Source organism: Meriones unguiculatus, chromosome 14 (genome assembly GCF_030254825.1).
Source record: "Meriones unguiculatus strain TT.TT164.6M chromosome 14, Bangor_MerUng_6.1, whole genome shotgun sequence".
Taxonomy (NCBI): Eukaryota; Metazoa; Chordata; class Mammalia; order Rodentia; family Muridae; genus Meriones; species Meriones unguiculatus.
Window position 1 is genome coordinate 5,617,034 of NC_083361.1, and position 23,330 is coordinate 5,640,363.

General features: G+C 54.2%; 1 protein-coding gene and 1 long non-coding RNA gene across 4 annotated transcripts; one reads left to right on the plus strand and one right to left on the minus strand.

Annotated features, from left to right (window-relative positions):
* Window positions 1–886: 886 nt before the first annotated feature.
* Window positions 887–17,038, plus strand: Dmkn (dermokine). 3 transcript variants are annotated; one of them, XM_021641376.2, is made up of 20 exons: window positions 887–1,455; window positions 1,708–1,884; window positions 1,977–2,033; window positions 2,242–2,292; window positions 2,447–2,581; window positions 3,359–3,403; window positions 3,984–4,151; window positions 4,335–4,385; window positions 6,553–6,600; window positions 7,845–7,904; window positions 8,046–8,093; window positions 8,499–8,546; window positions 12,048–12,104; window positions 12,576–12,620; window positions 14,068–14,118; window positions 14,229–14,279; window positions 14,569–14,637; window positions 15,873–15,899; window positions 16,009–16,056; window positions 16,728–17,038. In XM_021641376.2, the coding sequence occupies exons 1-19, from the start codon at window positions 1,078–1,080 to the stop codon at window positions 16,054–16,056; spliced, it is 1,614 nt and encodes a 537-aa protein (XP_021497051.2). In that variant the 5' UTR covers window positions 887–1,077; the 3' UTR covers window positions 16,728–17,038. The 3 variants fall into 3 exon arrangements, with proteins under 3 accessions (XP_021497051.2, XP_021497059.2, XP_021497060.1); XM_021641384.2 differs by having other exon boundaries at window positions 16,731–17,038; XM_021641385.2 differs by lacking the exons at window positions 887–1,455; window positions 1,708–1,884; window positions 1,977–2,033; ... (9 more) ...; window positions 12,048–12,104; window positions 12,576–12,620 and adding an exon at window positions 12,803–12,949.
* Window positions 17,039–17,047: 9 nt separating this feature from the next.
* LOC132647124 (uncharacterized) lies at window positions 17,048–18,350 on the minus strand. Its single transcript, XR_009585411.1, has 2 exons — window positions 18,139–18,350; window positions 17,048–17,482 (listed from the first exon to the last, which is right to left on the minus strand). It is a non-coding gene; the product is annotated as an uncharacterized LOC132647124 (long non-coding RNA).
* Window positions 18,351–23,330: the final 4,980 nt, after the last annotated feature.

Below are 23,330 nucleotides of genomic sequence, written 5' to 3' on the forward strand. Positions count from 1 at the left end.
GGCGATCCCTCCTTCCTTGCCAGGGCTGCAATGGCCCCTGGGGAAGGCTGCGGTGGTGAGCAAGCAGCACAGCGGCTGTGAGCTCTTACACACACACACACACACACACGCATACCCCTCTGTGGCGCAGGTAAACAGGATGGGCGTCGGGGGTCAGCTTCTCCCTTCCTTGGTCTTTCCCGCCTACTCTTCCCCTACGGGTGGCTGGCCCGCCCCGTTCCTGGGCTCCTCGCCCAGGGCCCCGAGCGCTCTGTGACAGCTGCCCAAACCCTTCCTCCTGGGCCGCTCACAGAAGTGTGTCGTTCCTTCAACACGGGGGTCCCCAGGCCCTCAGAACGGAACTTAACGGCAGTCCCAGAGTTCTCAGTGTCTCCTGGGCTGTGGAAGCATACAAGGAGGGGCGCCTGCAGGGAAGCCTGGGGAACAGGGAAAGGTCACCTCTCCCTGTCTTCACGGCCCTAGCATGCTGGTTTAGCTGGGATGGGTCCTCTATCGTCGTGGCTTTCCTCTCCTTATACCCTTGGGGGTCTCACCTGCTTGTGAACCCTGTTTTCTAAGCACCCCCACCCTGCCGCCTCCAGACCTATCAACAACTATCTCCTCGGATGCTCCTGTCCCCACCCTGCGCCCCAAATTCCTGCAGTTAGGCAACTGGAACACTTTTGCATCCGTCTCATCCTATTCTTTCCCCTCCCTCCCTGGTAGCCGGCTCTCTCTCTCTCTCTCTCTCTCTCTCTCTCTCTCTCTCTCTCTGTTTCAACACAGGCTCTCACTCACAATTAAGATTCATTACCCTATCGGTGGTGGCCAGGCCCTGAGTCACTGGAGGAGGGGCTTTAGGCTGCCCAGCCCTGTTACCTTCTCCCAACCTACAGTATAAGGGGTAGTGGCAAGAAGGAAGGCTCTGGAAAGCAGGGGAGTCTGGGAACGGAGAGGGAAGGCTGTGGGTCCTGAGGGAGGCAGACTAAGGAAGCAGAGGAAGAAAGGCAAGAGGTCCAGGCCCAGAGGAAGAGAGAAGGGGACGAGAAGTTGGCTGGGCTGCAAAGATCCTTGGGGGAGAGAGGGAGCTGGGCAGAGATGAAGCTACAGGGCTCCCTGGCCTGTCTCCTGCTGGCCCTATGTCTGGGTAGCGGGGCAGCCAGCCCACTGCAGAATGGAGCAGAGGGCACAGGGGCAGGTTCCTTACAAGGAGTGGGAGATGCCATTAGCCACGGAGTTGGAGAGGCTGTAGGCCAAGGGGCTAAAGAGGCAGCCAGCTCAGGAATCCAGGATGCCCTCAGTCAGGGGCATGGAGAGGAAGGTGGCGTTGCTTTGAGGGGGGCCAGGGGAGATGCTTTTGACCACAGGCTCGGGGAAGCGGCGCGGTCTCTGGGGAACACTGGGAACGAGGTTGGCAGGCAGGCTGAGGATGTCATTCGACGAGGGATAGATGCTGCCCACAACTCTGGCTCTTGGGTGAGTGGCTGGGAAGCTGGGTGTGCAGAGCGCAGCTGGGGATGGCTGCGTCTAGGGTCAAAGTGTGAACAGATGGTTCCTGGGCGGCTGTCTGGGACATTTTCTTTCGTTGCCCCGAGTTTTCCCTCTACTGGGTGGCCTCCCTCTCCCTCCCCCTTCTCCTTCCCCTCCTCCTCTCTCTGATGGTGCTGGTTCCCTCTCTCATGCATGTCAGGGATAGGCCCGCTAAGGATGGGAGTATTGTCCTTGCAGGGGACATCTGGAGGCCATGGCATGTTTGGCTCTCAAGGTGGTGTTGGAAGCCAGGGAAATCCCGGTGCTCAGGGGACTCCCTGGGCCTCAGAAGGCAACTATGGAACCAACTCTCTGGGTGGCTCTGCGGGTCAGGGAGGCAATGGCAGGTCATTCAGCTATGAAACCAATGGCCAGGTAAAGTCCCCACCCAGACCCATGTCCCAACCCTGTCCTCCCCACCCCTCCTTATCCTCTGGATCCTAAACTCAGTTTCACCCTCCCTGCAGGGCGCTGTGGCTCAGCCTGGCTACGGCTCAGTGAGAGGCAGCAACCCAAACTCAGGGGTAAGACAGAGGGGTGTCTGGGTGCATGCCACAGAACAGAGAAGGGATGAGGAGGAACAGGCGGTGGGAAGGGATGAAGGCCCCGGGCCAGGGGAAGAGGGAGGGAACTGGGGAGGGGCGAGGAAGCCAAGAGACAATCAACAGAGAGGCCTGATCCATGGAGGTGGCGTTGACCTCTGCCCTCGTGGGGTCCCCCTTCCATCCACAGTGTACCAACCCGCCACCATCTGGCTCCCACGGAAGCTCCAGCAGCTCTGGGGTAAGAGGGGGGCGTGGCCTGTGGTTCAGCTCTGGGAAGGCGGGGATACACTGCTTCCTAGGGGCCTGCTGAGGCTAACAGGACCCTGTAAGGGGCCAAGGAAGACGGTGGTGGGGCCCTACGCTTAGTCATTGCTCTGTTCTCCCCACTTCAGGGAGGCGGCAGCGGCGGTGACCACGGCGGCAGCAGCGGTGGCGGTAGTCACGGCCAGGGCAGTAGCGGCCACGGGAGCAGCAGCAGCAGCAGCAGCGGCCAAGGCCACAGTGGCAGCAGCAGCTCTGGGTCCCGGGTAAGTTTCTTTGTTGGGGTGCCGGGGACCAAGGCTCTGAGGTTTCCCTTAACGCTGTCACGGCCCTAGAGTGGATGGCTTCTGTGGCAGTGGTCACCCGGGACTCCTCCAGCCTCCAGCCTCCAGCCCCCAGCCCTGATTACGGGGCTCCTCACACAGGGGCACTACCTGCGTCCCACACCGCCTACTCCCTTCCCGTACTCCCTGCCATGGTGGGAACGTTCCTGCCCGGGTCCAACCTTTACTGCTGGTTGAGCAGAGCTGAGGGTGAGGGGAGGGAAGAGGACAGGGAGGAAATGCTGTACTCTCCAGCGCCTGGAAAGCTGAGGCCGGAGGATTGCTGTGAGTTTGAGGCCAGCCCGGGCCACATAGCTCTATCTTAAACAAAGCAAACCAGAAACCCCCTGCTTGTTCTGGATGCTTCCAGGAGAACAGGGGAGGGTCTCCCCCCTTGGAGACTTAAGGATAGCTGCGGCGTGGACAACGTGGTGCGTGGGGGGAGCCAGGAGAGGTCATCTTAGAGAGGCCCTCCGAGAGAGGGTGTCCAAGGGCTCTTCAGTCCATTGGTAGAAAGTGCTCCGGGAATCCTAGTTCCCTGGGGGTAGAGGCGGGATCAGGAGTCTAGGTCAGCCATGGCTATGTGAGGTGCCCAAGGTTATCCTGTCCTGGGCCACATGAGAACTTGTCTCAAAAACAAAACAAAACACCAACTAGATAAAGCTAATTGCAGGCGGCTTTATGTGCCCGAGTCTGAGACGACCCTCTCTCCCCATTCAGGACAGAGAAACGGCTAGTTTTGACGAAGGCTATTCAGTCTCCAGGGTAAGGACCCAGGGTCTCCTCTTCCTTTTTTTTTTTTTTTGTAAGAGAAGGTATGCAAAGAAGGGCTGGGATGGAGCAAGCCCAGTCTGTCCCCTAGTGGCAGCTCATTTAGTTTTTAAAAAATGGGGTGTATATGTTCATGCAGGTATATCCTAATGAGTGCAGGGTCCCTTGGAGGCCGGACGGGTGGGTCCCCTGGGACTGGACCTACAGGCTGTTTTGAGCATCCTAGCCTAAGTCCTGACAGCTTAACACGGGTCCTCTGGAAGAGTGTGTGCTCTTAAACTCTGAGCTATCTCTTCAGCCCCAGTGGCAGCTTTTTATAGGTGTGTATGTGTGTGTGTGTGTGAGAGAGAGAGAGAGAGAGAGAGAAAGAGAGAGAGAGAGTGCTAACAGCCCAGACTCTCCCCACTGTATATTTCCAATCCCTGGGCCATACCTGGCTTTTTTTTTTTTTTTTTTTTTTACTAAAGTTGTCCCTAGCAACCTGTTGGCCAAAGACGGGGAAAGAACGGAGGCTAGGAGCTCCTGGGCCCTTTGTATATGCTTTAGAGACATTACCTGGATTCTTTTCCTGCAGGGAAGTGGCAGTGGAGGAGACAGAGGAGGAAGCAGCAGCGGCAGCAGCGGCAGCGGAGACAGAGGAAGCAGCAGCGGCGACAGAGGAAGCAGCGGTGGTGGCAGCGGCGGCAGAGGAGGAAGTAGCGGAGGAAGTGGCAGCGGAAGTGGCGGTGGAAACAGACCTGAGGTGAGCGGCCGGGACTGCGTGTCCACGCAGATGCTGGCAGAGTGGTCAGGGACGGGGCTGAACATGGGGGCACTGCTCTCCCCCCTCTCTCCCAAGAGGAGGTGATTACAGCGCTTTCATAAGAGGCCGGGAGTGCAGAGCAGCAGACTGAGGGGAAAAGACAAAAAAATCTCTCCTCCACAGTGTGACAACCCAGGAAACGATGTCCGAGTGGCCGGAGGATCTGGGAGTCAGGTGAGAGGCACACTCACAGACACAGGGGCAGCCTGGCGTCGCTGTGCCTGTGCTGTGGCCCCAGGAGCCCTGCCTGCTCGGCCTCCTTACCCGTGCCCACCCCCACCCAACCCTGGGAGGGAACCCAAACTTGACTAGGAAGGACCAGAGACCCCTGAAATCCCAAGTCTCCAAAGTCACAGTGGACAGCAGGATGGCATTCCTTCATCCCTGCCGCTCTGGTGTGTGTGAGCGCTTTCACGAGTGTGCATAAGCTAGGCAACTGAGCCACACCCCAGCCCCTCACTGGGGACCTCTAGGCAAGTGCTCTACCACTGAGCAGCCATGTCACCCCCCCCAACTTCTTCCCCTCCCCCACCCCAGCTCCTCAATGCTGGATTAGAGGCAAATGTTCTGTCCTGGAACTTAACTCTTCCTTCCTTCCTTCCTTCCTTCCTTTCTTTTTATAGACAACACATCACCAATGGGGTCAGTCTAGGCTGTTCTGAAAAGCCACAGCACTCCTTTTGTCTTAGCCTCAGAAGTGCTAGGATTACAGGCACAGGCCACCAAGCCCAGCTTCTTTTTAGAGTTTATCTTGAGACAGGGTCTCGCTAAGTACCTCGGGCTAGCCTCAAACTCCCTACAGAGCCCTAACAGGCCTTGAACTTGGAGGCAAACTCTTTTGCGCTATGCTTTGCTCTACACCCAGATGAGGTCGTGAGGATTCCCTGTGTAAACCAGTCCGGTCTTATTTATTTCTGAGGTAGGCTCTCACTGTAGCCCAGGCTAACCCACACTCGAGGCTTGAGAGCCAGAGTTATAGGTATGCACCGCCATGCCCGCCTTCAGTATTTCATCAACCCATTTTAGAGACAGTCATTTCAGATGCCCCGTCCCTGGCCAGCGCCCAGGATTCAGGGAGGGCTAGCCAAGGAGTGGCGCACGCACACACCTTCCCAGCTGCTCTGGAAATCCGGGTGCCAGGGTCAGCACCCGCAGTGACGAGGGCTGAGTAAGTGGGCCACTCCTGTCCACACCTAGAGGTCTTGTGCAAAGTGCAGGTTGAGCCTGCACCTCTGGGGTGGGGCTGGAATTCGGAGTTTCTTACCAGATCCCTGGAGGTGCTGAGGCTGCTGGGCTGGGCCCTGGCGGCAGCAGGGGTCACTGGGCTAGGAGCAAGACAAGACTGGGAGAAGTCAGAGGAGGGGGCCGCAGAGCAGAGGCAGCAGCTCTCTGACAAACTGGGTATTAAGGTGCTCCCTGTTATGGGTGCTTCGGTTTAAAGAGCAGGTCTTTCACCTTCTTAATGCTTGTGGCATATTTATTTGTTTATTTATTTATTATCTGTAAATCAGCTTTAGGAACACAGGGAGTCAGCTGGGCTTCATGGCACATGTCTTTAGACCCAGCACTTGGAAGACAGACACAGGCAGGTCTCTGTGAGTTCCAGGCCAGCCTGGTCTACAGAGTGAGTTCCAGGACAGCCAAAGCCACACAGAGAAACCATGTCTTGAAAAACAAAACAAAACAAAACCCTTAATCTTTTCTTTTCTTTCTTCTTCTTTTTTTTTTTTTTTTTTTTTTTTTTTTTTTTTTTTTTTTTTTTTTTTGTACTTGAGTAGAGAACAGGGAGGTTCCTGAGGTCCAAGGGGACACCAGGGCATGGGGCGGGGGGGGGGAGGGGAATGGCAGGCTTAGAGAGTAGACACTCAATTTGCAGAATACAGTAGTCACTAGTCTTCAATAGGGCTGCTAACAGGGCAAGTGTCCCCACATCCTGGCCAGGCCTACTGGTGGCTCTGGGAATGAGACGGATTCAGGAGCTGGCCAGGCAGCATGCCGTGTGCCACTCGGACCCAGGGACCCACCAGCTGACACTCCCTTCCTGCCCAGAGCAGAGACCAGCTCACCTGGAGTTTCTAGTCTGCGTTGGTTTAGTGTGGCAGCTTGGCCAGGGGAGGATTCTGGTGGCTTAGTGGCAACGGCGCTTCGTGCTGGGTTCTGGAGAAATGCATATTAATTAACAGATGGTGATGCATTCATAAGAGTAAGTGAGCAGTCACAGGTGACGTAAGACCTGGTGGATTACAAGAGAGAAGGCGATTCCACCCTCTCTTCTCTATCCCTTTTCCCCTCTGTCCTGCCTTCTCCTCCCCGCTGACTTCTGCATTTTATGTCTCTCTAGGAAAGTAGAGAAAACAGCCGTCTCCTTGGGGGCTCCCATGACTACCAGGTGAGTCAAGGGACAGCCTTGGTGGCTTTCGGAAAGGATGCTGGAGAGTGGGACAGAGTGCCAAGAGACAAAAACACGTATTTCTTTTCATAAGCTGTTCGTACAAACTGCTGAGTGACTACCAAAACCCCAAAATGGTGGCGGGGATCTCCCTCCCCTCCTCTACCATTGCTCCCCTCTCTCCTTCCATCTGGAATCAGAGCCGTACTGATGGCAAGCGGGAAACCAGACAAAAGTAACACAAGAAGATATTCTGGAAGCAAGACTTGTCATCCCAGTTACTGGGGAGGATGAGGCAGGAGGGTCTGGAATTCAAGGACTGCCTGGTCTATAGAGTGTGTTCAAGGCCACTCTGGACAACTTAGAGAGATCTTTTAAAAGTAAAAGAGAACAGGGGTATGACTCAGTGGTAGAGCCTCTGCCTAGAATCCCCCAGTGAGGGGTTGGGGGTGTGGCTCAGTGATAGAGCCCCTGCTCAGCATAGGTGAGGTGGGTTCAATTCCAAGTAATTGAACTGCCCTCCCCAAACAGATCAAGGGAATTTGCATACATGCATATGTATGCATATACACATACACATACACATATGTACATTCAAATGTGCATAATAAGTATAGAGAAGCGGGAAGTTGTTGAACTTTGGGTATAAAGACGGGGGTTAAATGTCAAGTCTGCCATTCATCATCTATGTATTTTTCAAGCATTGACCCTCTGAGTCTGAGGACCCTGGCCTGCTCGCCTTTCCTAGCTCCCATAGACTTTTCTGTACTATCGTGAAAGCAAGGCGGTGCGGGGCCCATGTAGGCAGACAGAGCCTGATACTCCCTGCTGGCCCCTGCTGGTAAAATGAAGTCACCTCAAATAAGTCTCATGGCAAGCTAAGGCGTGGTACCTGGCACACGCGGAGACTACATGTTAACACTTCTCTCCGTGGTGGGGTGGGGCAGAAGAAAGTCGGGGCAAGAGCATGAATGTGGGCAGGCAGGCATGAAGCAGATCTGTCCTCAGGGACACAGGAGGACTGCGGCAAGCTTGAAGAAAGCCTGGGCACCGTGGAGAGCACGTGTCTCCAGAGATTAGGTCAGCTATGGGGTTAAGTCCCATGCAGGCGTGGGAGAGAGAAGAGCAAAGGTCACAGAGAGGAGAGAGCAGAGGTGGACATGGTGGGCCTGGGTAGAATGACAGGTGCGGGTGCGACGGTGAACGGGAGCCTTGAACATTCAGTCTTCCCTTCCCCTACCCAGGAGCATGGGTCCAGCGGAGACAGCGGTGAAAATGAAGCCGTCAGTGAACTCAAGAGTGTGGTAAGTGGGGGACGCCCTCTACCTTGGGCTGGACTAGGGTCTCAGGCGTACTTTCTCCCTTTCCTGCCCAACGCCGACATCTCCCTCTTGCTCACAAAGTAGACACTCCTAACCTCCTGTCATTTCTCACCCATTCCTTAGAACTACGATGCACCATCCCTGCCTTTCGACTTGGACGGTTTCTGGGAGGTGAGTTCTGTGAGCTTGTTTGACTCCCCTTCGGAGAGGCCATCCCACTTCCTCAGCCCCAACATCTCAAGGGAAAGCCACAGCCTCGTCTTGGAAGTTTCATAAAGTTTTAGTTTAAGCAGTTGAGTGATTTGCTTGCCCATATGTAGGTACACCACGTGTGTCCCTGGTGCAGGCAGAGGCCAGAAGGGGGCATCAGAGCTCCTGGAACTGGAGTTACAGATGTTGTGAACCACCACGTGGGTGCTTGGGGTAGAACTCAGGTCCTCTGGAACAGCATCTGGTGCTCTTAACCACTTAGCCATCTTTCCAGGCCAGCTCTTGACCCCTTCTCGCCTAAAACAAAACAAAAGCAAACATTTTTTCATGATCTGGTTTGGACATTGCTTTTTGTCTCCTCTGCAGAATTTAAAAGCCAAGTTGCGTTTCATTAACTGGGATGCCATCAACAAGGTAAGGGCCAGAAGGCAATGCACAGCTGATCTGAGAGCAGAGGACCGAGAGAGGACAGCTAGACAGCTTCATGATGAGGCAGGGGTACAGTAATGAGAGCTACTAAAAAGGTGTTTATGCAAATGGTCAAACAAAATGAGTCCATGAGTGGGAAGCCCATGGAGACCTGGAAAGAGAGGGTGAATTCAGAAATTATTAGGATGGAGCAGAGGGGATGGATGTCTTTAATATCCCAGGTGAACCCTCAACCTCGGTCCAGTCTCTCCTTTAGACCTGTCAGGATGCTGGCTTGTCATTCTGGCAATTTTGGAAGAAAAGGCAATAAGGTTGGCAAATTCAAGACCACCCTGAGCTACAAAATGAGTTTTAGCCTGCTTGGGCAAATTAAGGAAATGATATCTCAAAATTAAAACCTATCAGTGAATGCTTGAGTTGAAATCAGTGGTAGAGCCCCTGCCTAGAATCCCCCAGTGAGGGGCTGGGGCTGTGGCTCAGTGGTAGAGCCTCTGCCTAGAATCTCCCAGTGAGGGGCTGGGGTGTGGCTCAGTGGTGGAGCCCCTGCCTAGAATCCCCCAGTGAGGGGCTGGGGTGTGGCTCAGTGGTAGAGCCCCTGCCTAGAATCCCCCAGTGAGGGGCTGAGGTGTGGCTCAGTGGTAGAGCTGCTCACCTAGCACCAATGAAACTATGGGTTCAATCCCCAGCTCTACACAAAAGGGATCAGGCAGACTGAACGGTCCTTGGGAATTCACTGAATGAGGAGTTGCATGGACCTACAAGGACATAGAAGACTGACAAACTCAGAGAAACAAGGAAAACAGGCAGGGGGAGCTGCTTAGTACCAGACGGGGGACAGGTCTTGGGAGAGACCCTGCTCACGTGCAGTCTTCACAGCTGGGGCAGTGAAACCCTTTTTCTTTCTCCCTGCTCCACCCTTTCCTTTCACAGTAAATGCCCCTGGTCAGAACGGTTTGACATCATGATAGTTTGGTAAGAAGTGAGAGGATGAAAGGCAAAGAAAAAAAAAATTCAAAGTCCTCAGGAAGAAACCATGACTGTGGGTGACAGATGTGCCTGTTTGGGCCATTTTTGTTTGTTTGTTTTTGAGGCAAGGTTTTCCTCCGTAGCCTTGGCTGTCCTGGACTTGTTTTGTAGACCGGCTGGCCTCAAATTCACAGACATCTGCCTGCCTCTGCCTCCTTGAGTTCCGGGAAAGGCATGCACCACCAGCTTAGTGACATTTTTTTAAAAAAGCAAAGTTGGAGTTTATTTTTACTTTAAAAAGAAGTGTGTGTGTGTGTGTGTGTGTGTGTGTGTGTGTGTGTTATCAGTCTCTTGTGTGTTGGGAGGTGGTACCTGTGGAGGCCAGAAGAGGCCATTAGATCCCTTGGTGTTGGCGGTACAGGCAGTTTTGAGCTGCCTGATGTGGGTGCTGCAATCTGAACTCTGTCCTCTTCAATATCAACAACTACTCTGAAACACTGAGATGTCTTCCCAGCCCTATTTGTAGTTTAAAAAATTATTTTTTTCAGTGCTTGGGCTTGAACCTAGAGCCACAAGAAAGCCAAACAAAGTGCTGTACCTCTAAGCCACACCCCAGCCCCTCAGTGGGGGATTCTAGGCAGATGCTCTACCACTGAGCCACACCTCCAGCCCCTCACTGGGGGATTCTAGGCAGGAGCTCTACCACTGAGCCACACCCCAGCCCCTCACTGGGGGATTCTAGGCAGGGGCTCTACCACTGGGCCACACCCCAGCCCCTCACTGGGTTTTCTAGGCAGAGGCTCTATCACTGAGCCACACCCCAGCCCCTCACTGGGGGATTCTAGGCAGGATCTCCACCATTGAGCTATCTCCCTAGCATTCTTTTTAACTTTTTACTTTGAGACAGGGATTCACTAAGTTGTCAAGGTAGCCCTTGAATTCAATATTCTCCTGAGTAGCTGGGACGAGAGGCCTGAGGCACCAGGCTCAGAAAACGTTGGTTTTTTTGTTTTGTTTTGTTTTGTTTTTTTAAAGAAAAGATAGCAGACACCCAAGAGATGGGGCTGGTCTTCTCAAGAGTCACCATGACACATTTTAAAAAAGAGCATGAGTTACTTGCCAAAGTTTAAAAATTGGCACTTAATAATTTAGGTGCCTGGCTTGCCTTGAAAGACCCCCTTTTCACTTTGTGCTGTGGTTCCTCATTCCCCCACAGTTCCTTTGACTCTGTCCATCAAGCATTCCTGCCACCGGACTAGCCTCTTTGAGCTGCTAAAATTTTAATCCTCATCCTAAGACATTCCAAAGATTTTATGGGAAAGCAGGGTGATGAGATGGGGGCAGAATTGCCCAAACAACAGGAAGGTCTCTTTGACCTCTGAGGGACGAGGCAAGGCATTAGAGATGGTGGTTTCCGAGCAGCAATTTGTTTCTGGTTTAAATGAACAAAATACATTTTGTTTTCCTTATGGACTTTATTATTTAACTTTGAGATGGCGCCTCCCGAGGTAGCTCAGGTTAGTCTTGAATTCATTAGGAAGCCCGGGTTTACCTCAAGCCTCAGAGTCCCCTGCCTCAGCCTCCTGAATGCTCGGATTTCGGGCATGCACCACCACTCTTGGATGAGAGCGGTTTTTCAAGAAACCAGCTTCTGGTGGGGTGAGCCTCCTTGATGTAGTCCTTGGGGGACTAAGGATTCTATGAGGCCAGGACAGAGACTGGAACTGCACCAAGGGCCCGCACACACAACCAAGCATCTTTGCTCATCTGGGAACGCTAGCTAGGTGGGATTCACAGGAACTGGCCTTCCAGCAGGTCAGTCTGGGAGAAAGGAGTAGGTGGAGCTGGGCAGGAGAGGGCACTCAGCTCCAGTCTTTCCAGGCAGAAGGGGGATGAGGTAGCTGAGCCCTTCAGCCAGTGGGGGGAGTGAGGGGAGGGGTTCTAGCCCAGGCTGGGACATACAGTTTGTGTGGAGAGATGACAGTGTCTCCTAAAAGACCCATGCAGATTTTGAGAGCGGGGTTGCCTGCCAGCCCACCCCGCCCACTGCTCTCCAGATTCCCACTCCTCCAGCTTCCTCTTAGAGCCTACTTCTCTGCTCAGGACAAGGGGCGCTCTGGCAAACCACGACCTCCAGATGAGGAGCTGTGTGTCACCCTCCTCTCACCCCTAACTCACACCCCCTCCCCCGGAAATAAACCATAGCTACCTGACACCGTTTCCGGGCCTTTGCCTCCACTGCTGTCCCGGGAGGAGGCAGGGAGGTGTGCTAGGGACTGTGGTAACCCCGAGTCCTCAGGGGTTTGCAACATTTGTGCCAAGGAGAGGCACTGGGAGAACAGGGAACTGGGCGTGGCAGCCATGGGGCGCAGACATCTAGCCCGGCTCTCATTTCCAGGTTCTGCTGTCCCTGAGGATTCCCGTCATCCCTTTCACATGAGTTGCAGGGCATCTCTGAAGGCTGCAGGCAGACAGAGTGGCAGGCTCCCTGCTAACCTGTCCCCCATCTTTTGTTCACAGGGCCGCCTCCAGCCTCCCAGCACTCGAGCCTTACTTTACTTCCGCAGACTTTGGGAGGTGAGAGAACTCTCGCCTTTCAGAGACCCAGGGGTTCTGGTCATCACGTCCTGAGTCTTGCCCCTCTTTTCAGTTGTTATCTTACGTTTCTGAGACAGGATCTCGCTATGTAGGCCTATCTGGGCTTTAAAACTAAGCTAGCCCTGGCTGGCCTTCAGTTCACCATGTAGCTCAGGCTAGCTTGGACCTCACAGTCCTCTTGCCTTGGCCTTCTGAATGCAGATTCTGGACGTGTGCCACCAGGGCTGACGACGCTCTTCATCTTTGAGATAGGCCGTGTCATTATATTTTATCCCCGGCACTATCTCAAACTCAAGCGTCCTCAGTTTCCCATATGCTTGCCTTCACCCAACCCCAAGCCACACCTGGCCCGTCCTAAAGGCTCCTGGCACCTTGCCCGGTGTGCTGTCATTTCCTACCCTCTGAGTCCTGGCACCTCGGGCACTGTTTCATGTCCCCTTCTCCTTCCAGAATTTCAAACGCAGCACCCCTTTCTTCAACTGGAAACAGATCGAGGTAAGGGGGTTGGGCAGAACCCGTCCTTTTGGGGTTGGCAGCTCTTGATGATGGCTTGCTGACTTTCTTCCTGCCCCTGATGAGGGAAGACACCTTCCCTTCCCACTCTCCCGGGTTTATGCAACCCTGAGCAGGGTGGAGTGGGAGTGAGAGAGGGAAGCTATGAGTCACTGAGAGGGTAGGGTGGGAGGGCCTTCCTAGGATAAAATCCCAGGGCAGGAGGCTCGGGCGCTCACTGTGCCACAGCAGGAACCATGAAGGCAGCCACGGTCTGTGGTCTGCTGCTTATCCTTCTGGGCGTGGCCTGGCGCGGAGACAGCCACAGCTGGGTGGGTACCGAGGGAAAGTGGGTGGAGTGGGGGGGGAGCACAAAATGGGGACGACAAGTGATGACAAAGGGGTCCGGGGAGGAAAGCCGAGGGGAATCAGAGGGGGAAAGGTGAGTTCGGGCGGGTGCAGGGGGCTGGGCAGCTGGGTCTCGGGGAGGAGGATGATCAGGTCCACTGGGTCAGTCAGAAAGCCACACCTCAGTGTTGCGTGGCTAGTGGCCTTCGGGAGCCAGAACTGAGGCAAGGCTGTCTGAGTTTCTCCAGCACACATGTAGGACCAGGGTTACTACAGTTTTTTTTTTTTTTCCAAGAAAAATTAGAAATCTGATTTTAAATCATTTGCAACTATTAAAAAAAAAAGAAGGCGGCCAAAAGAAAAAGTATTTAAAGGTCTGTGAGTGGCCAGTATGTGACCTCAGTGTCAGAGCAGGTGGTGGGGCTAAGACTCAGGGTCAGGAGACTGGAGATGTGGCTCAGTGGTGGAGCCCCTGCCTAGAATCCCCCAGTGAGGGGCTGGGTGTGGCTCAGTGGTGGAGCCCCTGCCTAGAATCCCCCAGTGAGGGGCTGGGGTGTGGCTCAGTGGCAGGGCCCCCGCCTAGGGTGGGTTTGATCCCTGTCTCCTCTGTCAGATGGGTAGGACCTGTGAGGTACGCACTGCAGACTGCTTTAAATGTTTCCTTGCCTGTCTTCCCTTCGATGAGAACCTAATCACTAAGCTCCAAAGCATGTGGTGGAGAACAGCCTCAGTACAGTAGGACTGAGGGGCCTGCAGGGAGACCCTCAGGGGCTGGCACAGGCACACGGCTGGCCGGGGCGGAGGGACCCGTGTGGGTTCGTCTCCTTTGTCATTCTAGTACCGTGTCCACTCGGAGCTGCCAACCCTACAGCGTGTGTGGAGGTGGTACTGTTGCCCAACTGGGTCCTCCACCGTTGCTCTCCAATGCTGAGTGTGGAAATCCGTGTCCTAGATCTATCTGGGCCATCGGCACCCTCCAGCCCTACTGGGCTTAGCTGGGACCATTAGGGAGTGGGGTGGAATAGGCAGGGCCCAAAGAGGAGGTAGAGCTCAAAGTGCAAGGCCTGGAGGACACTGACGGGGGGCTTCCGGCTCCTTTCAGGGCTCGGATGTGGCGTCGCTGCAGAAGAGGGCAGGGGGAGCCTCCGATCAGGTGAGTTTCTTGCCCCTAGGCTCCCTGGAGGGGACCGGGTCTCTCTCTCCCTGCCTCCTTCCCCAGGCTGGCTAATCCCACATCCTCTTCCCTTCCCTCCCATCTGATAGTTTTCGCAGCCTGAGGCAGCAAGACAAGAGGTGTCCGCTGTCACAGCCAAGGTAAGATCTCCCCTGACCGCCTGACTTAAATGCCACCTTTCCTCTTGGTCCTCGCCTCCCACGTCACATTTGAGGAGCTGGGATAGACACCAGGGAAGGAGAAGGAAGGACCAGATGGGGTGGGCTCCAGTTGGGGTAACAGTGGGGTAACAAGAAAGAGAGCCCGTGTTACAAGGAGGGGACAAAGTATGGCTTCTAAGAAACTGGCTGTCCGGGCAAAGAAGTGGATATCACACAATAAAACACCATCCTCCCTTCTCTGCACCCCCCTGGCCTTCTGTTCCCACAGAACTACCACAACAGCCCACAGGAGAATCCTACTTACAACTGGCAATACTATGCCAAGACCACCCCCAAGGTGAGCTCTGAAAGGCTTTGTTTTCTCTGGGTTTGGGGGGTGGGGCTCTGCTTGGCGCAGGGGAGAGGCTTGCGTCCTTCCTCCACCGTACTGCTTGTAAGGGGGACCGCAGTGGGCGGCACCACCATCACCTCCCTACCCGGAGCAGGTCCAGGGTAGGTGCCGGAGAGAAGCCTGGGCAACCAGTTTACACCTGTTCACCAAACACAGCAGGGGATGAGAGCTTCGCCTGGGGATGCTCGCTCTTGCCCCTTGTGGGGCAGCAGCTGGGGTGAAGGATAGCAGCCCACGATTTGGGAGGTCTGTTTTGCGTAGTTGCGGACAAGGCCGTCTCAGGGGTCCGTGAGATGGCTCTGCAGGTAAAGGCCACTGCTAGGCCTCGCTGCCTGAGACCTGCACACGCATGGTGGAAGGAGAGAACTGGCTACTCCTGGCTACTCCACGCTGTCCTCTGACCTCCACGTGTGCGCCGTGGCCCAAATACGGACATATACAAAACAGGTTTAAAACCAGCCAGCCAGCGAAGAAGTAAGCCAGGTGATTTAATACCAGAGTGAATCTGTTAGATGGCAATCAGGCTGACAAAGAAAAGCCAGGCCGGGGACTCCCTCCCGATGCTCAGAACCGCGACGCCCTGGCGAAAGAACACTCTTCAAAGATAAGAGAAAGCACAGGCAGGCGGCCAAAAGCCTGGCTTCTTAGCCACTTGTGGTGGGATTGGGATGGTGGCTGAGGCAGGAGGACCGTAAGTTCAGGGACTGCCTGGGCTACAATTCACATCTAGCCTGGGCAACTTACTGTCTCAACATATGAAGACCGAGGACGTGGCTGAGTGGCGTGAGGTGCCTAGCATGTGTGAGGCTGTGCGTCGCTGCTCCACGCCACAAAAGCAAAGGCGAAATGAATGAATGAAGTGAGGAAGTATGGATGAGGAAGAGACACCGATGAAGGAAATGCCGCCATAGGCTTCCCCTGGCCTCTACGTACAGCTGACCTCCATCCAGCCCACGGGCAGGACAGCTCTTCTCTTCTCCCGCTCCTCCCTTGTGCTGTGTTTGGGGAGCCGTATTCAATATCTTGCTGGTAAAATGTGTGCTCTGGTGGGGAAATCACGGACTGATGGTCCTCGTTGATAATGCAAGGTCCCCAATGGGGGACCTTGGGGAGCCTGAGGCCAAGGTGGAGCCTAGAAAGGGCTGCCGTAAGAGTCACCTCTCTTGATCTTCTCTTTCCAGGGAGGAGTTGTACCTTCTTCGTCCTCGGTGAGTATGGGGGATTGAGAGGGTACAGCCGGCAGGGATCGAGGCTGCTGGGGGAGGTGGCAACGTGCGATGTCCCGATGTCCGCTCAGCCATTCCCCTTGCCTTGCAGGCTTCCCGGGCACAACCCGGCCTGCTGAAGTGGATGAAGTTTTGGTAGGTAAGTGTCGAAGTGGGCCACACAGGGCTGAGTGCCAGGAGCAGAAGTAGCCACCTCTTAGGCAGGCTGGAGGCTGGGCATGTCCTTGGACCTCGGCGAGTGGCCGAGAAGTCTGGTTTCCTCGGGGTGGATCCTGAGGTGGCATGAGGAGCAGCATCCTCTTTGTAGGAGACTCCTGAGAAAACGGCCCAGGACACACGGGCTGTCTATGAGCGGGGAATACTGGCTGGAGGGCTGAAGAGAGAGAACCATGAAGGAACAGAACCAATGGGAAGGCTGGCTGCAATACTTGCGGTTAGGCAAGCCTTCCGGGAGGCAGCGGTTCAGGGGAAGCAAGGCCCTGGAAGGCAGCTCTGTTTTTCTTGTCCACATTTTGGTTTGTATTTTTAAGGCAGGGTCTTTTTTTGTGTAGCTCAGGTGGCCTAATGATCCCGCCTTGGCCTTCCAGGTGCATACCATCATGCCTGGCCCGGAAAGTGGTTCCTGAGACCACGATGTGGGTTTTATGTAGGAGTAAAAGTGAGAGAACTGAAGGTGGCTGAGGAAGGGACCCAGCTAAGGAGCCACTGGCGCCAGGAATCTTCATGAAAGGGTTCGTTTTTCAGTTGATGTAGGAGTGGCTGTGCTCTGTCATTCATTTTTCTCCTGCTTTTCCCCACCCCTTCTTCTAGAAGATTCGTCCTAGTCACTGCCGACTCTTCAAGAAGGCAGGTCTTCAGGGAGCTTGGCTGTACTTACCCACAGTCCTCTCTGCTGCGGCAGACCTATGTGGGCATTGACATCCCGCATCAGCTCACCCGGAGACCTGGTTTATCTGTCCTCATCCTCCCCACTCCGCTGCGGTGTCCTGGAGACGAATCAGCGTCCTAGGATAACCGGCCAGTTTCTTCACCTTCCCTTTGTGACCGGAAGTCCCCGTAACAAGGCCGCAGGGGCTTCCTACTTTCGAATAAATAAAACACCACTCTTTGTTTCCCCAAGACTCTCACGATTTGTTATTCTTTTTTTTTTTTTTTTTTTTTTTTTTTAGATTTATTTATTTCATGTATATGAGTGTTCAGTCTACATTTACATCTGCCAGAAGAGGGAATCAGTTCACATTACAGATGGTTGTGAGCCACCATGTGGTTGCTGGGAATTGAACTCATAACCTTTGGAAGAGCAGACAGTGCTCTTAACTACTGAGCCATCTCTCCAGCCCCGATTTGTTATTCTTTAACACGGCCCTGCTGACCCGGGTGCAGGGGAGTGGAAAGATGGGTTCGTGGCTGAGAGCCTTTCTCCTGAGCGTGGGATGAGATGTGGTGGGCTGGAGAGAGATGAGACCTGGGCTCAGTTGGGTTTGGGTGACAGGGATGAGCTGGCTGATGGCTTCGTGCAAGCTTCTCCCTCTGCAAAACCGCCTCTGGGATGCAGAGTAAATAACCTGTGATTGATATACAAAATTTAATAAAATAAAAAAAAAGAAAAAACCCCGCCTGTTTTCAGCAGTTGCTCTGTTGTGCTTTCAGGGCATCAAAAACAGCAGGCGGTTGGGAATCGGGAGGCTGTTCAAAACGACAGATCAGGTTTGCAGTGGGGACGCACAGGGCGGGACAGAGCGGCCAGGAGAATACACCTGGACATGCCGTCCACTCCTGGCGGGCTGGGGACCAGCAGAGAGTGGCAGTGCTTAGGGAGCTGCTAAGCGGAGGGGAAGCCAAAGCCATGTAACCCCTGCTGGGACGCAGGCTGAGGAGCCCCCGGGACAGGACCAGAAAGTTCCGTGTTTTATGGAACTGGTACAGGGTGCCCCCGTGTAGGGCCCCTTGTCACTGTCCTCCCGCCCCCGGAATCCCGGCTGGAGGGGGGCAGGAAGTAAAGGAAAGGCAGGAAAACCCTGCCAATCGAGTGAGAGCAGCGCCGTTTGCAAGTTGGCTAAGCGCTTGGCAGTCGTCCTTGTCGTGGGGCACAGGCCTCAAGCAAGCTGTGAATCAGTGAGAGAAACCTGGCCCCAAGCCGACGCGGGAAAGGCACCTGATTAAGCATACGTCTTCGGAGCGTAAATTATGGTCTACTCCTCCCACTTCAATTGGTTCTTACCTTGAGGCTCCGGATTGCTCATCTACTCGACAGTACTGAGGACCTTGCAGTACCCCGCCACAGCCACCTGGGGGCAGGCGAGAAGGCTGTCCCGGGGAGAAGCCCTGGTCCTCCTGGTGACCATGCTTCCTGCTGTGTGAACGGGTACCGAGGATCTCCGATCAAGACGGCCCCAGACCCTTAGGGGATGTCTGGGTCTGTGGGGCCCTCCAACAGCGGGCAGCGGTGCCTTACTCCTGGCTAACCCCGAGTTTTCACTGGAGCCTCGGAGGTCCCAACTTGCAAGCTTTCCATTAGCCCTAGACTGGGTAGCCTCCTCCCTCAAGGTCAAGGGTCTGGCGGGAAAGGCCCTCAAGGTGATGGGGTGTTGATAACTCTCTTCTCTCCCATCCCGACCCCTCTCCGCGCTGAGTTGCCCACGCCTGCTCTGTAGCACAGGCTTTGCAAGAATCCTCCTGCCTCAGGCACCAGCTCAATCTCTCCCCGCCCCAGGTCTCAGTTCACAGGCCCCTCCCTAGCTCGTCCTTTCCTTCCCAGCACCTGTTAACACCTCCTGCGCTTGTTTATTTATTTATTTCTTTTGGTGGCTCTCCGCCCCCTCCACAGGAGCGGCCGGCTGCCTTGTCTTCCCAGCACCGACAAGAAGTATTTATAGATTACCCAATGGGAGGAGGGCTTGGAAGTTCAGTGTTGGGGGGGGACGGATCAGGAAGTCTTCCTGGGAGAAGCTTTAGGCAAACAACTTCAAGAGTGGGAGGAGGGCCTCGGAGTGTGGTAATACTGCTCACTGGCATTGGGGGAGGGGAGGGCGTTCTTCCCTGAGTTCTGACTGATTGCCCGAACCCTCTCCTGAGACCTCAGGCTCCCTTCCCTCTGCAGCGATCCCTCATCTGTCCCCAAAGTACTCCCCCCCACACCCAGCATCTGGTGTCCATTCCTTTAATCACTCAACCCCAATAGCAGCGAAGCTGGCTTCTGCTCCAGAGCTGTCACGATGTAGCAATCAGGGCTGGGCCTCACCTCCTACCACATTCAAGTTCTGTCACATTTGGGGTGGGGTGGGGGCAGGTGGTGAAAAAAAAAAACAACAACAGAGGTTTACTGGTGTGCTGGGGAAGGAATGGGGATAACTAGAGTTAGCATAGGCAGCACCGAGGTTGCTTAGCGACCTGTGAGGTCATCGCCTGTCATCTCTGCCAGGGGCCAGGATAAAGCCCCCTCTTAATTCTCTCTCTCTCTGTCTCCCTCCCTCCCTATCTCTCCTCTCTCACATTCTCTGCCTGTCCTTCTGTCTGTCTCCCTCCCCATTTTGCTCTCACACTGTCTCTGTCACATTGGCTCACTCACTCCTCTCTCTTTCTCCCCTGCCTTTTCTTTGTGCCACACTTGCTTCAAAGTGTCTAATATTTATATTGTAACATGACAGCGAGGCCTACCATGGAGCTACAGAGTCAGGGGGACCCCATCACTCTATATAATTACTCAAAGTGGAGCGGGATCCCCGGAGGCTTTCCCTGACCCTCCACCCTCCACTACTCAACTGCCCTGACCTCCCCTTATTGACAACTGCCTACCCATCTCCCCCTTCTCCTGAACACAAAGTCACCAGGGCAGTGTGGATGGAGGAAGGTGAGGAGCACGGAGAGGGACCCTAAGACCAGTCAGTGCTTAATAGAAAAACCATTGCACTCTTGAAAATTAATCAGAGAACTGAACCTATCTTTCCGGCCGCTTGGGGGCTGAGGCAGGAGGAAAGAAAGTTCAAGCCCAGCCTGGGAATGGGGTGTGTGTATGTGTGTGTGTGTGTGTCCAGATGGCATTCCTCCACTTTGTTTTGAGACAGGGTCTCTCACTGGCTTACCAAGAGGCTAGGCAGCTAGCTAGTGAGCCCAGGAATCCACGCAGCTACGCAGCCTCTTACGTGAATTCTGGGGATCCAAGGCCAGACTTCATGCGTGCCCAGCACTTCACTGCCTGAATCTCCCCAGCTGCCAAGATGGTTTGGCTGGTAGAAAGCTAAAACTGGTTCCTGAAAGCTGTCTTCTACCCTTCCCCCCCCCAACACACACACACACAATGTGAAAAAACAAACAAAAAACAGTAAAAGAGAGCTGTGGATGGATGTGGCTCAGCAGTAGAGCTTTGCTGAGCAGGTCCAGCTCCAGGCACCGTAAAACAAACACAGTGTGCAGACCATCTGGAAGGTGACCAATGAGAACATGTCACCAGGCCAGTACGGCAGCTTTTAACTCTGCAAGCAAACAGAATTCCTTCAGGAGAGCACGTGAACAGACTGGCTTGTGTTTAGAGCTGTTACGCCTTTAGGCGCTACAGCTACAGATACGGAGTCCAGACTAGAGAACTGTCTTTGATTAAAGTTCTTGTTTGTTTTCTGAGATAGGATCTTGCTATGTAGCCGAGGCTGGTCTCTCTGTATCTACGTCGCTGTGGCCACCACACCCAGCTAGGACATTATCTGCAAAGACATACTTGATGTGGGAAGATGGTTTTCCTATGTGGGACATCTGGAAATGGAGGCAATTAATTGCAGGCTCCTTGCAGTTGGCAAATGCCGGTACCATTCCCCCTTCCCCACCCCCACCCCTGAGCTACTGCCCAGTACCGGGGATTGAACTGGGGGCGCTGCACACATTCTGCCTCTAAGCCACGCTCAGGCTCCCTCACAGTGGACTCCACCATTGTACTCTCCATTGAGCTTCATCTGGAGCCATCTTTTACTTTTTCTTCTTCTTTTTTTGGTTTTTCAAGACAGGTTTTCTCTGTGTAGCCTTGACTCTCCTGGACTTGCTTTGTGGACCAAGCTGGCCTCGAACTCACAGAGATCCACCTGCCTCGGCCTCCCCGAGTACTAGGATTAAAAGCCAGGCAGTGGCTTCCTCCTCCTCCTCCTCTTTTTCTTCTTCCTCTTCTTCCTCTTTCTTCTTTCTTCTTCCTTCCTTCTTCTACTTCTTCCTTCTACTTCTTTCCTCTTCTTCTCCTTCTCCTTCTCCTTCTCCTTCTTTCTTCTTTCTTCTTCTTCTAACTCACATAGTAACCCAGTTAGGCTTTGAGCTTCCTCTTGCTTCCGCTCCTGGAGTATCTGGAATGACAGACTTCACTGTGCCCTGCTAGTTCCTTCTTTTCATTTGCTGAGCACATCTGGCCAAGGGGGCCAGGGAGTGTGCCCTGGACTCTCAGGTCAAGGATCTACTTCACAGTAAACGCTGAAGCTCTTTGAGGAACGGCACAGGGGAGCAAGGGGCGAGCAGAGGCCTTGGAATTCTGGGGCCCTCGCACTGGCCTTGCCACACACACGCACCAGCCCTGCGACCTCTATTCCTTGCCATGGCTCCCCCACCCACAGAATGTAGGTAATTATAGTGCTAACCTCCCAGAACTTCTGATAATTCGATGAGATCATGCACTCAATATTTAGCACAAGGCCCTGCCATACGGTCAGAACTGGCGATGTTATTGGTACCATTAGGTGTGGAAAGAAAACAGCATTGAGACGTCAGCATGCTACAAAAGCCCTACCAGAGAGCCGAGCCTGGAGCCAGGCAGAGAGATGTTGGCGTGGTGTTAATGTTAGCTCTTCAGCAGGCATGAGTGGGCTTGAAATTGGATTCCGCCATTAGCACGTCTAAATGGAGCTGCTTTGCATAATCTGTTCCCTTTTGTCTGGTCCCGGCTTCTTCCAGAGGGCCTGCTCTTCTAGCCTGGCGCAAAGGACCTTGGCACAGGGGCGCTAATTAGCTAAACAGAAGGAATCCACCCGCTCAAATCTGTGTCCTCCAGAAAACCCTTGGGGAGTAACTCCACCCACCTCACTCTACTCTCCTTCTCGTCCCCTCCAGGAGCACCAGATGACATCCACAGTCACATGGTCCTCACGGGAGGAGGCTGTTCCTCAAGGCCGTGTCCTCCCTGCTTTGAGCAAAGCAGAAGGTGTTGTGTGCCTATGGGAGAGGCTTCCTGGACGCTCAAGAGGGCCCTGGGCAGCAGGTCCCGGCTTCTGGGGTCACAAAGCTTCCTCGCAGATGACACTGAGGCCTCCCACCCTCGGCCTGCCTGAGGCTGGGGTAATGAACCCAGCCCTCAGATAAGGGCTCCTCTGCCAGGACGGCTCTAGTCCCCGTCCTGTCCCAGCACCTGCCTGCGACACCGGTTGGGCCATCTGGACCTCATTGCACAGCTGGTTGTGTCACTGGGCTGTTTCGTCACTTGGAGTGATCCCACTCCCTGCTGAGGGTTGGGTGGGAAGTCGGGTAGTTCAAGGACGTGGGGCGAGTGCTCCGAGGTCAGGGCAGCTCCGACCCTCCTCGAGGGGGGTCTCTGGGACAGTCGCTTCTGCTTCTTTGTGCTCCTGGCTTCCTTCTGGAGTCATCCATGTTGCTCCCAGGGGCAACAGCTGGTTCATATGCAGGGCCCTGGCCCAGCAGAGGAAAGCGCAGAGCTAGGCCAAAGGATGAGCGGGGCAGTTCTCCCCCGATCTCCACTGCATCCTGTGTAAGGCATGCTGCCGGTGGGCAGGAAAGAAGTAAATAAATACACAGTTCCTGGGCTGGGGACATAGCTCAGTTGGTAGAGTGCTTGCCTGACGTGCACAAGGCCCTAGGTTCAAGTCCTGGAGCCACATAAACCAGACGTAGTAGTGCCAGGTTGTAACCCCAGCACCCTGGACGTAGAGGCAGGAGGCTCAGAAGTGCAAGGAACCAGGCAGCATACTTCCCTTTGAGGAGGAAGAAACAGAAATTATTCTGGAAAAATCAAAAGAAGACACAGAAAGTAAGTACAGGCATGAGGATTATCCAGAAGAAGCAATTCTGGGAAGGGACAGGATGGGGACAGCACCAGGGAAGCTTCACCTAGGATGGGTGCCGAGTTCCGAGAACTGGAGATGAGCAAAAGGTGTTTAGGGACTAAGGGACAGTTTAGCCAGCTGTGGCGACAGATGTGAGCAATCTCAACACTTGGGACGCCGAGGAAGAGGATCAGGAGTATAAAGTATAGCCTCGTCTACACAGTGGACCCTATTTCAAAAAACTTCAAGGAAGAAAGGAATGGAGGGAGGAAAGGAGGAAGAGAGAGAGCTGCCTGGAGGAGGAAAGGCGTGTAGGGTAAGGAGTGGGTTCCAGCTGGCGTAGGAGGTATGTGCAGAGAGAGAAGAAGAAAGCTGGGAAGGCAGAAGA

Coding starts and splice junctions, on each gene's coding strand:
- Dmkn (XM_021641376.2), top strand. CDS start 1,078: ATGAAGCTACAGGGCTCCCTGGCCTGTCTCCTGCTGGCCCTATGTCTG. Junction 1,456..1,707: donor CCCACAACTCTGGCTCTTGG/GTGAGTGGCTGG, acceptor TTGTCCTTGCAG/GGGACATCTGGAGGCCATGG. Junction 8,094..8,498: donor ACTTGGACGGTTTCTGGGAG/GTGAGTTCTGTG, acceptor TCTCCTCTGCAG/AATTTAAAAGCCAAGTTGCG.